This window comes from Loxodonta africana, chromosome 21 (assembly GCF_030014295.1).
Source record: "Loxodonta africana isolate mLoxAfr1 chromosome 21, mLoxAfr1.hap2, whole genome shotgun sequence".
NCBI lineage: Eukaryota > Metazoa > Chordata > Mammalia > Proboscidea > Elephantidae > Loxodonta > Loxodonta africana.
Genome location: NC_087362.1, coordinates 36,079,829 through 36,093,305, shown reverse-complemented (window position 1 = coordinate 36,093,305; position 13,477 = coordinate 36,079,829). Strand labels below are relative to the sequence as shown.

The 13,477-nt window shown below is 42.9% G+C and overlaps 1 protein-coding gene across 1 annotated transcript in view; it reads left to right on the top strand.

Moving 5' to 3' along the window:
- Positions 1-13,477, top strand: part of HSD17B2 (hydroxysteroid 17-beta dehydrogenase 2) — a 78,657-nt gene that overhangs the window by 54,962 nt on the left and 10,218 nt on the right. The window contains exons 2-3 of the mRNA XM_003418159.4: positions 3,769-3,981; positions 9,634-9,819. Coding sequence (XP_003418207.2) covers positions 3,769-3,981; positions 9,634-9,819 — 399 coding nt within the window. The remainder of the gene's footprint in view (positions 1-3,768; positions 3,982-9,633; positions 9,820-13,477) is intronic.

Below are 13,477 nucleotides of genomic sequence, written 5' to 3'. Positions count from 1 at the left end.
ACCCTCAATTAGATGGATTGACACAATGGCTGCAACAATGGGCTCAAGCATAACAATGATTGTGAGGACGGTGCAGGACTGGACGGGGTTTCATTCTCTATGAGTCGGAACCAACTCAATGGCACCTAACAACAACAAGAAGAGATAGAATGGAGTCCCTGGGTGGTGCAAATGGTTAACGCACTTGACTGCTAACAGAAAGGTTGGAGGTTGGAGTTCACCCAGAGGTGCCTCGGAAGAAAGACCTGGCAATTTACCTCTGAAAAATATGTTATTGAAAACCCTATGGAGCACAGTTCTATTCTGACACAATATAAGTTGACGGCAACTGGTTACAGACAGAGCGATCTCAAAGGGCACAGATTAAAATCAACCCCAGCACTTCCCCCACCCTCTATTGGGATAGGCAGCCAACTCAACAAACATTTGCTGAGCACTTATTATGAGTCAGGCCACCTTGACACTGGAGACAGACGGCTCTCCCTCTTCTTAAGGTATTCACATTTTAGCACTCTCTTATGCAGAAATGTCCATTCATTTAACAGATGCTTTTCTTTGACAATCTACTCTGCCCAAGCCCTGTGTTCTGAGGGTTTGAATATTTCATTTCCTAGATGTCAACACAGAAACCCTGGTGGCGTAGTGGTTAAGTGCTACGGCTGCTAACCAAGGGGTCAACAGTTGGAATCCACCAGATTACCAGGCTCTCTTTGGAAACTCTGTGGGGCAGTTCTACTCTGTCCTATAGGGTCACTATGAGTTGGAATCGACTCGACGGCACTGGATTTGTTGTTTTTTGGGTTTGGATGTCAACACCAAGGGCAGTTTGGGTTGCAACCCCAGCTCTGCCGCATCTTAGCTGTACAATCTAACCTTTCTGTGTCTCAGTTTCCTCCTGTCAACTGGTGCCAATAAAATGATTTACCTACCCAGGTGGTTGGGAGGATTCAGTGAGTTAATACATGTGAGGCTGGCTCAGACTTGGTAAGCATACAATATACTAAACCCATTGCCATTGAGTCAATTCTGACTCATAGCGACCCTATGGGGCTAAGCAGAACTGTCCCAGTGGGTTTCCAAGGCTGTAATCTTTATGGAGGCAGACCGCTACATCTTTCTCCCACAGAGTGGCTGAAGGGTTTGAACCGCCGACCTTTTGGTCGGCACCCCAGTGCTTAACCACTGAGTCACCAGGGCTCCTTTTCTCACACTTACAGGGCTGGCCAATCCCCATTCTACTTGCATGGCCTTTAAAAAGAGAAACTGCATGAGGAAAAAAAAACTTTCTTGCAGCAAAAGTGAAAACATTACAAGACAAAGCCTCCCTCTGCTCTGTTTCTCCACCTAGAAGTAACTACTGTTATCATTTTGTTGCCTCTTCTTCCAAATCCTTTCTTTTATATTTCTATTCATAGGGAGGTATAAAATTAACTCCCCCTTTTTTGCATAAATTATGTTAATATGTATATTTTATATTACAAATGTATAAAATATAAAGTCTGTAAATATAGTGTAAATGTATAATTTATATTATAAGTAATACATTTTATATACTTATATTTGAATATATGAAAATTTATACCATTTATATATAATATAAATATTTAAATAATTATAAACATTTATATTTTTTGAGTAATTAAACCACAACTTATTTTATTTCACTTAATAAAGTATCTTGGAGCAATATCCATGTCAGTATACATAGCTCAACCTCATCTTTTTAAATTGTTGGGACATAGTCCATTGATGTACCATAAATATATGTAACGATTCTTCTATTCATGGACATTTAGGTTATTTTCTGTCTTTGTTATGTAAAGAATGCTGTAAAGAGCATCACTTATATCTCTGAATATTTCTCTAGGGTAGGTAATGAGACTTTGGGGGTCAAGGGACATGCACATTTAAAATGGTAGCAAATGTTCATCTTCCCAAGTGTTTAAATTGACACCTTCATCAACAGTGGGTGTTAGTGTCATTTCTCCCAAACTCTGCTGATACTGGAGAGTCCATCTCTGTCATTTTGCCTCCTGACGGTGATCGTCCTCTGTTGGTATACAGTAGTACATCCGATCAGATGCCAGGCATGCCTCATTAGCTTGGAAGTCATAGCTCTTTACTGATCCCATCTACACTAATCTTTGAATTAATTTTCAGCATGCCCTCCGATTTCCCTTATTTCCTCATTCTTGAGGGGGGTGCCTGACTGTAGTCTTCAACTACTAAAGAGAGATGTCTTGAGGCTGACAGGGAAGATAACATGAGTCAATATGAAATGACTCTGATCTTTAAAATTATGGTGACACGTTGTTACAAGTTTATCGTGGCATGGCTCAAAGGGTGATGGCAGGTTCTTGTCCATGTTGTCTTCATCTTCAGTACCAGAACTTCAGTTATTTAAGTGTTGCCCTTGTGGGTGTAAGGCATTTCTATAAAAAAAAAGGCATTTCTATACGTTCCATAATATCCTCCGGACTGGGTCAGGCAAACTCCCATTTCAAATTCTGAGAGGTCTGATGCATATTTTACATATTACATTTTCTTTTCATTCACAGAGCAGTGGGCTTAAGGGTTTGTATATGGTTCCTGTTGCAAGTTTCTTTCTAGCACTTATGTCTATTCAAAGACTTGGGGAAGGCCTCAGGTGGAGAAAGGCCTGTGACATGAGAAGCATAGATGGCCATGAGCCTTCGTCTTCTATAACCCAGATGGAATTCACCCCTATGGGCAGCCTCTGCTATTGCCTTGTATCTACTTTGAAGCAGTATTTTTTTATGTCTCCAAAAAGCAAAATCAACTCTTAAGTATTAGTTTGTAACAGATGCTTTACTGATGATTTTATGGAGTGATGGAGGTTACATGGAAACCCTGGCGGTGTAGTGGTTAAGAGTTTGGCTGCTAACCAAAAGGTTGGCAGTTCGAATCCACCAGGCACTCTTTGGAAACCCTATGAGACAGTTTAACTCTGCCCTATAGGCTCAATATAAGTTGGAATTGACTTGAGGGCATCAGGTTTGGTTTTTTTTTTTGGTTTGGAGGCTACATGAAACACTACACAGCAAAGATTAGTTTAAAAAACTCTGTTGGACGTCTCAATTTTCCCTCCAAGGTTCCTCTTTGGCCACCAGTCTCTCCTAGACCATTCACCCACCCCCCCCCCACCACATTGACCTTTCTCCTTCCACCTAAAAAAAAAAACCAAACCTGTTGCCACCGAGTCAATTCCAACTCATTGTTGTTGTGTGCTGTCGAGTCAATTCCAACTCACAGCAACCCTATAGGACAGAGTAGAGCTGCCTCATAGGGTTTCCAAGGCTGTAATCTTTATGGGAGCAGATTGTCAGGTCTTTTCCTCAAGGAGTGGCTCTTGGGTTCAAACCGCCAACCTTTCAGTTAGCAGCTGAGCCCTTAACCACTGCACCACCAGGGCTCCTGTCCGACTCATGGCGACCCCATGTATTAGAGAGTAGAACTGCTCCATAGGGTTTTCTTGGCTGTGATCTTAATGGAAGCAGGTCTCCAGGCTCTCCATGGTACCATTGGTTGGGTTTGAACGGCCCACCTTTAGGTTAGTAGTTATAAAGAGAAATTTATCTGTCTTGCTTTCTTCACCCATTACCCCATTAGGAAATAGAGACTTCCTTAAGACTCACTCTCTTCAGAGAACATGGAAAATCACTATTAACAAATGATGTCCTCCTTGTTAAACAAATCTTCCTGTCACTTTGGTTTTAGCCCACCTTGTATTTCTTTGACCCTTTGCAGGTTGTGATTCCGGGATTGGCCATGCTTTGTCCAAGTATATGGACAAGCTGGGTTTCACGGTATTGGCTGGAGTGTTGAATGAAAAAGGAGCAGGAGCAGAGGAACTACAAAGAACCTGCTCCTCGCGGCTCTCCGTGATCCAGCTGGATGTTACCAACCCAGCCCAGATAAGAGAGGCATACCGCAAGGTGGTGGAGAAGGTACCGGACAGAGGTACTACTTTCAACTATGTCTCCCCCATGCCCTCTACTGCCCTTCACCCTCCAGAAACCCCTCCGTACAGACACCCACCTCTGATTCCGTCCTCTCATTACCATCACCCTCTGCTCACTCTGGCTGCTGACTGAGCCTGAGGCTATCTCCACTGAGCACCTACTGTATGCCAGAGACTCCCACAGACATGAAGTCCTGAGGAATGAATCAGATATGGTCCTATCCTTTCAGAGCTTACAGAATTCTTTGTATCCCATTCCCTCCAACTTCCACTGAGTCATCCTCTCATTAATGGCCTCCACCCCTTCCCCATTTCTCTCCTCCCAAAAATGCTGACATCCATTAGATTTCTCCAGATTAAAAAAATAGCTGCACAGTCACTGTCCTTTAACTACTGTCCTTTCTCTTCCTCTTCCTTCAGGGCCAAGCTCGTTGAAACTGTCATTGACCTTGGTTTTTACTTCTTCACCTCCAGTCTGACTTTGGCCCTCACCCTGCCTCCCTAACTGATCTGGCAAAATTAATCAGTATTGGCCTGAACACCAAGTTCTTAACTTCTTTGCACTGTTTAAGTGGGTTAATCATCTCTCTCTGCTGTGACTTTGGGGTTCCCAGCCCCCATTGTCCTCCTAGCTCTCAGATCAGTCTTTCTGCTTTTTCTTTATGGACCTCTGCTTCTGTCTCCCCCATAAGTGTGATGTTTCCCAGAGCTCCATTCTCAAACTTCCCATTCCACATTTCCTGGGCTATACTCTTCAGTCCCTGGGGCAGGACTTCTCAACCTGCTACTCATTAGAATCACTTGGGAAATGTTTACAAATATCCATGCTCACACCCAGGACTGGCTTCACAATTTGGGGGGGTGCAATGCCAAATGAAAATGGGGGGCTTGTTAAGAAAATGATTAAGAATTTAGACAGTGATAGCAGAGCGTTAAACCAAGCATGAGACCCTTCTGAGCTCCTGCCCGATGTGACTGTACAGGTCCAACCCCCATGAAGCTGCCTGCCCCCCAGTACCTCTAGTAGGGAGTCTCAGGCATCGGTATATTTTGAAGCTCCCCAGGTGATGTAATGTTTGGTCAGGTTTGAGACATACTTCAATTTAAGCCAATAACTTCCAGATTTACATTACCAATCTAGCCTACCCTCCTGATGTCTAGCCCTGCATGTGTGTAAAATTGTCTACCAGAATCTCCACTTAACATCCCAGAGGTTTCAGCCTCAACTTTTCAAAAACAGCCCCCGTTATCTTTTCCCCTTGCTGCCAGTCTGCAAATCAGTTTATGCTCTTGCATTCCATGGCTTAGATAGTGGCACTGCCACCTAATTGGTCATGCAAGCCAGCAACCTGGAGGCCACTCAGACCTCCAGTTTACACTTAATCCCTGCATCTTATTGGTCCTGAGTCTTGTCAGTTTTACATCCTAGATATTTACTGTTCCACAGGGCAAGCTTCATCAGCCATTGTCTGTGCTACCACAAGGACCCCTGTGTAACCCATCCTTCCTTGTCCATTGCTTTCCAAATGGAGAGTAATCTTCCCAACCTGCACATCTTATAATGCCATCCGTCTTCTAAAGTCCCATTGATATACAGAGCCTGGGCTCCTCCCACCAGCCAGGTGTGTGGTAGGTGTTTTGCTTTGTCATTTAATGGTTCAATGGGTCCCTATCAGAAAAAAACTCCTTAGCAAGGATTAAAATGCCTCTCGGGACAATAGCCCTTGCCAAATCCTTAATTTGCAATACATGCTGGTTCACTCAGTAAATTCTGAATGGTTTCAAGAACACAATGTGCTAATTTCACACCTTTACACATACAGCTTCTTCTTACTGAAATGTCCCTCTCACCTCCACTTCCTCTTGTTAAGACACTTGCCCTTATCCAATTGCAGACTGTATCCCCACAGGAGACTCAGCTCCAGCATATCATCCTTTACATGACCGTCTTCGTAACTCATTATTATTCACTCCCTCTTCTGGGCACTGAATCCTTATGCCTCGCACATACCTGCGCACTATGGTAACTATTTGTCTATCTCCCACTCTTCACCACTAGGCTCCTTGAGAGCAAGGTCCATCAGAATTCTTTCAGATGCAAGTGACACAACCCAATTCAAAAGTGCTAAGGCAAGAGAGAGAATGTATTTGTTTATATAATTGGAAAGTTCAGTTGGCTTCAGGCATGGTTGGATTCAGGCACTCAAGCAATGTCATTAGCCCCCAGTCTCTCTATTTCTTAGCTCTGCTTTTTCCTGTGCTGGCTTCATTTTGGGGCTTCCCATGAGGCCCCAGCACTTCCAGCATACATCTTCTTTACAGCAGACATTCCCAGCAAAAGGAGGGTAATGGTACCTGCCTCACTGGGTAGTTGAAGGATTAGCCAAGTCAATATATCTAGATCATTTAGAAGAGTATCTAGCGCCAAGGCGAGCACTAGTGTTGGCTCCTGTTTTCCTTTCACTAACATTAAGCACAGCCTCTGGCACATAATGCTCAGGAAACGTCTGAAAAATGTGGAGGTGAAATTCGGATTTCACCAGTTATACAAGCACGTGTGTGTGTGTGTGTGTGTGTGTGTAGTTCTATTCAATTTTGTCACAATTTTATCACAATCAAGATACAGAATGGCTCTGTCATCACTGGGCTCTCTTATGTGCCTACCCCTTCCCTTCCTAATTCCTAGCAACTACTAATCTGTGTTCTCCATGTCCATAATTTAGTTTTTTTAAAAAAATTCTATAAATCTGTTGCTTGTTTTCACATGGGCTGCAAGCTGAGGATGGGCTTTACATTTTATAATGTTGGCAGAAAAAATCAGAAGAACGAAAATTATATGGAATTCAAATTTCAGTGTCCATAAATAAAGTTTTATTGGCACACAGCTATGCCTATATATTTACTGTGGTTGCTCTTGCACTTCAGTGGTGGAGTTAGAGTAATTTCAAGAGGGACAGTACAGCCTGCAAAGCCTAAAATATTTACTCTTGGGCCCTTTATAGAAAAGGTTTGCTGACCTCTATTCTGGAGCATTCTCAAGCTGTCTCCAGTGCATTGACTTGTCAAAGCTGTGCAACAGGCTGAGAATTAAAACCATTATTTGCTGTGAAAGAGACATCGGTTCTACCCAACACCATCCTTGTAATAACTGCTGATCTCTTTCTACTTGCCAGGCACCATCTCACTTAACGGTCACAACCATAAATGTCAGTCCACAAACTCAAGAAATGTTAACCTTATTTCCTGTAACTTGATTCAATTTCTCTTTCAAGCCATTATTCAGCCAGCTGGCAAAACCATTTCAATCATTTTGAGCTTCTCCTCACTTCCCTGAGGTAGCACACAAATTCCTGGGGATGGGATATTTGGTCTTTGATTGTCAATGCCTCATTCTGCCTCCTGCTGAGATGTCAAGTGCTCTGTCCCCTTGCCATGCAAGTTGGCTGCTACTCCATCCTTGTTGCCATTGGAGAGTCAGTGGTAGGTCTGGTGCCTTCCTTCTAGCACTGAGGCACATTCCACTGGAACAGGATTCCAGTGGTTCTTACCCTTGAGTGTGCATCAAAATCACCTGGAAATCCACTGCCGTCAAGTTGATTCTGACTCACAGCGACCCTATAAAAAAAAAAAATAGGGCTTGTTAAATCACAGGTGGCTGGGCCCCAATGACAGTGTCTGATCAAGAGGGAGACTGATGCTGCTTGTCTGGGGAACACATTCTGAGAAACTTTCTGGGAACAAGGAGAATCTGTTTCAAGTCTGCCTACCTAAACATACCTGGATCCTGTTAACCCTGCTTCTCCCAGGTAAAGAGGATCTAGATTATTCACCTCTGCTCCAGATCCCCCCAAAACATCTGGAGTTTTTGTGTTACATCTTTCCTAGCATTTAGGACAATGGTTCCCAAGCTTGGCTATACATTGGAACCAACTGGGGAATTTTAAAAAGTAGTAATGCCTAGGTCCCCCACTCCACCCCAGAGTTTATGACCCCATAGGTCTGGGATGCGGCTTGGGCATTGGGTTTTTTTGAAGCTTCTCAGTGATCCTAATGTGTGGTCAGGGTTGAAAACCACTGCTCTTGAGCAGTGGTTATTCAATTGTGGTGGAATCTGCAGCATCAGCGTCACCTGGGAACTTGTTGGAAATGCAGATTCTCAGGCCCCACACCAGACCTGCTGTGGCAGATTCTCTGGGCTTTAACAAGCTCTCTACCTGATTCTGATACACACTTAGGGGAGTTGGGCTGGCTGGGAAAGGGAATAGGGATCAGAGACACTTTATCAGGGACCCTGCAATGACCCAAGCTCTTGGTACTTTCCCTGTAGTTTTCCTGGTTCCCTGAACTTGCTGCTGAGTTGATTCTGACTCATGGCAACCCCATGTGTGCAGAGTAGACCTGCTTCATAAGGTGTCAAGGCAGTGATCTTTAGGAAGCAGATCTCCAGACCTTTCTTCTGAAGCACTTCTCGGTGTGTTCAAACCTTCAACCTTTTAGCTAGTAATCAAGTACTTAACCATCTGCACCACCCAGGGACTCCTTCCTGGACTAGGGTATCTTTTCTAGTCTAAGGGAGGAGGGAAGGCAGGCTTTTATATCACCACGCATTCTCCTCAAGATATTATACTGTCTTTAAACTCTCCTTTGAGGGGGAAATGGAAGGTAGGCTCTGGAGGCTTCAAAGCCGGACAGGGACCCTTATTACCCTCTTCCTGCTGCGTCAGCCGCTCTTCCCACACAGAGTGAAGATCTAGCTGCCTGGGTGTAGGAAAGGGCTGTGAGGCAAAAGAAAATAGGTCAGAAAAGAAATTGCTTAATATTTCAAAGCTTTACTTTCCACGCGCCCCCAAGGTAGGTTATTGTTCATTGCTGTCGAGTTGGCTCTGATTTGTGGCAACCCCATCTACAACGGAGCAAAAAGTGGCCCAGTCCTGTACCATCTTCTTGATGGTTATTGGTATGTTCAACTCCACCAAGATAGGTTGTCTTAGATATTCAAGGAGCTAAGGTTGGAGAGTTTCAGTGATCTGGCTTCTATCCTAAACTGCAAGAGGCTGTTGTGACTCCCGAACCTGAGTGTCAAAAATTCTTGTGCTCTCGTCCTGACCAGGGACACAATAGATGGTCCAGGATACAATGGAAGGAAAATGTAGGACAAAACTCAAATTCTTAAGAAAAAAGTTCAGACTTACTGGATTAGTAGAGACTAGAGGAACCCCTGATGCTATCACCCTGAGATACCCTTTAAATTTGGAAATGAAACCACTCCCAGAGGTTACCTTTCAGCTAAATAACAGATTGGCTCGTAAAATAAAAAAATTATCACCCGTGAGTACTGTGCTGCTTTAAAAAGCAGTCCATATGAGACCAAATGGTCAACATTTACCCTAATGCAAAGATGAAAAGATCAGGAGGAGGGACAGGGAAGCTAGATTAATGGCAATGGAACAACAAGAACAGAAATAATGAGAACGTTGACACCATGTTGAAAATGTAACCAATGTCACTTAACAATATGTATAAAAATTGTTAAATAGGAACCTAATTTGCTATGTAAACTTTCACCAAAAACACAGTCAAATATTAAAAAAAAAAAAACCCTTATGCCCTCCAGTCTTGCCCATTGTAAAGCCATTCCTTTGTGTCCTTAGGACTGTGGGCCGTGATCAACAACGCTGGGATCTTTGGCTTCCCAGCAGATGGGGAGCTCCTTCCCATGGCTGACTACAGACAATGCATGGCAGTGAACTTCTTTGGAGTTGTGGAAGTCACAAAGACATTTTTGCCTCTTCTTCGGAAATCCAAGGGGAGGTTGGTGAACATTAGCAGCATGGCCGGTAAGTTGATCTTTCTCCACAAGGTTGTGGGACAGCTCACTCATTCTCTGTCCCCAGCACAAGAAAGCAGCATAGGGTCATGCAGGGCTGGGCTAGGATTGGTCAAATTATATAAACGCTGCTGACCTCAACACAATACAGCCTTTCTCTCCTTTCAAATCTTTTCACGTAAAAGCTAACTGCCTTCTAACTCATCTATTCCTTACTGGGGAGCTAAGCTTCTTATATCTCAATGGAACTGCCAACACAAGCTTCCTAGATTTGAACAGAAAACCCTACCTGTCATCATTATGGTAACCTATTTTCAGCCCTCCCTGAACACAGCATTCTTTGTCATTTCTTGTAAGATGAGTAGACAAATACCTCCTCTTTTAATTTTCACTGTTAGGGCCCCGTGTCTCGGTCTACTGTCTACTAGTGTGTTTCCATAAGACTGTCCCCAGAGCTCTGCAGTCTTGATGCAGTTCAGTCATGATACAACTTGTCTCTCTCTGTTTGAGTCAACAACTTGAGTCAAGGGCTTAGCCATCTCTTTCCATAAATATTGATTATGTATGTGTTTCATGCTCTTTCTTCTAGGACAGACATTTTCAAACTGGGGTCCTCAGAGTCATACTCAGCTTTGAGTAACACTCATGGGCTTGTCTTTTGCGCCACTGCATGGGTGAGAGGGAAGACAAAGTGGTGGGCTCTGGACCCAGGAACCTCCTTCAACCCAAGGGGTGCTGCTTTGCACTGTTTTATTGATTGACTCTGAGTAAGACATTTTTTTTTTCAAAGTAAAGAGTCCAATTAGTTGGATTTTTTTGTTTTGTTTTTAATGTGAACAACAGTTCTGTAATAATTTCTATTAGGGGTTCTTTGTATTTCCTGGGCTATTATTGTTGTCCAACATGCTTGTTTTCCTGGCCTTAACTAAGCAACTTTCTTGGAGATGACTGTTATGTGTGTGTATCTTAGGCTGTGTTCTCTAGAAAGCAAAACTAGTGGAGTATATACATATATATAGAGAGAGATTTATACCAAGGAAATAGCTCATGTGGTTGTAGGGACTGGCAAGTCCCAAGTCCGTGGGTCAGTCGTCAGGCTTCAGGCTGGAGGCTTCTCCTGATTCACATAGCTGCAGGGGCTGATGAATCCAAGATCTACAGAGCAGATGGCAGCTGCTGGCTCAAGTCCCAAGAACTGGAGGTCAGATGCTGATGAGCCAAGTGCAGGATCCAGAGCACAGCAAAAGCCAGTGAGTTTTGCCAGAAATTCAAAATATATTGGGTGCCAGCCATACCACCAAGGAAACTCCCTTTCAACTGGTTGGCTACTCATAGCAGCTTCCATCATGGAGGTGATCACATTATAACAGATCTCATCATGGAGGTGATTACATCGTTATACAGGCGCCAAACTTACATCATAACTGCTAAACCACTGAGAATCATGGCCCAGCCAAGTTGATACACAGCCTTAGTGATCACATGTGTGTCACTAGGGTACTTGGTTGGCTTGAGGCATAAGCAAAAGGGGAAGGAAGAGAGAGAGAGAAGAAGGGGAGAAGAAAGGAAAGAAAGAAGAAAAGAAAAAAGGAGAAAGAAAGAAGGAAGGAAGAAAGAAGGGAGGGAGGAAGAATAAGTAGATGGATGGATGGGAAGAAGAAAGAATAGATGGAAGGAAGAAGGAGAAAGGAGGGAAAAGAGGGAGGAGAGAGATGGAGCGGGGAGAGAGAGGTGTCTAGGATGGTAAGGAGCAACGAGCATTATATTTTAACTTGTATGAGAACCCATCCGTATTTTCCAATTTTTTTCTACCTTGCTGAAGAAAATTAATCCTGAACAAATACATTTGCAATATTTGCACCTCACCTTTGTTTTGAACTTAGCCTTCAAATATTTTTTATTTTTTTTCAAGTATGTGACCTGTGTGGAAACCTCACCATTCTCAGTTCCTTGATACAGTCTGATACTTCTGGAAAAGTCTCATGCATCCCTTGCCTTGATTCATTCAACAAATATTTACTGAAACAACTGATTGTTTTCTTCTCCTTGACATATTGATCAGGAAGTTTTTCTCTTTTCTCTCCTTGTTCTTGATTTTGAACATCTCGTTTATTCATAAGATTTTTACTTTAGTTATCACTTTCTTGCACAATATGTGCTATATGCCCAACATCTGGCAGGTAGTGGAAGCTCAAATAATAAATGAAGAAATGCAAGCATGTGAATGAATAAAAAATGCGTGAATTAGCTGGTGAGCAAAAAACTCACAATGCAGAGGCTGCCCATTCATACATCTACTTGGCTTCTGAAGCTCTTTCTAAACCTAGATTTCTTACTCTCTTGTTAAATATTTCCACTTGGAGAGACCTCTGAGTGGTAAAATAAGTTACACACCTCACTTCTGTTCAAGCTTGGACATTCCCTGCTTGTGCAAGTTCCTGAACCCAGGCTTACCACTTCCATCCCATTTTCTTACCACGATCACTAAGTCACTATATCTGAAACCATACTCACCATCAGTGCTCAAAGCTTGCTTTCCTGACTTCTTTCTGTCCTTCTCCCAGTCTTTCTGGCTTTGGACCTTTGAGCCTCCTGGGTCTGTCCCTCCCTATGCCTCTCTCTCCTTTCTCCCACCCAGCCAGTCACCAAGATGTAGGGATTCTCCCTTCATCACATTCAACTTTGAATCACGATGTCCCAAAGAAACTCTAGAAATAAGCTCATTTGTAGTACTCCAGAACCACCCTAGGTATTCTATACACAGCAGCAAGAATTCAGAAGAGGTAGGAAGTGTACATACTGGTCAGAGTGGAGGGTTTGTAAGAAGATGAGGAGTTTGCAAAGCTCTTAAATGGTGAGTACAGTTTCCCTTAACGACGAAGAGCAAAGGACTTCAGGAGACAATAAGATGATGGATTTCCCAGAACTTGCTGATGAATTTTATGAAATGATGGAAAAGATTTTAAACAGGAGGAACAAAAAGCTAGACTGCAACACAAGATTGGAAAAGTCAAGTGGTTTTCAGCATATTCAGTGGCTTTTAGTATATTCACAAGGTTGCGCAACCATCAACACTAATTCCAGAACATTTTCATCACCTCTAATAGAAACTCTGTACCCATTAGCAATCATGCCTCATTTCCTTCTGCCCTCAGCCCTTGGCAACCACTAATCTACTTTCTGTCTCTATGTATTTGCCTATCCTGGATGTTTCCTATAAATGGAATCATACAATATGTGGCCCTTTCTGACTGGCTTCTTTTAATCAGCATGATGTTTTCAAGGTTCATACATGTAGCATTTATCAGTAGTACTTTATTCTGTTTATGGCCAAATAATATTCCATTGTATGGATATGCCACACTTGATTTATCCATTTATCAGTTTGTAGACATTTCCCCCCATTTTTTGGCCATTATGAGTAATGCTACTGTAAAATTCCTGTATAAGTTTTAGTGTGTGTGCTGTAAATTCCATGTGAGAGTTAGCTGTTATTACTGTCATTTTCTGGGTCATTAGTTAAGCCACTTAAGCTCTCTGTGATTAGTTTTTTCATCTTCTAAAGTGGAATTGATGAGGATAATAATAGAACCTGCCTCCCAAGACAGTGTGACCATTAAATACATTTGGAGCTGATGCAGCTAAAACATTCAGAATAGGGCCTGGCA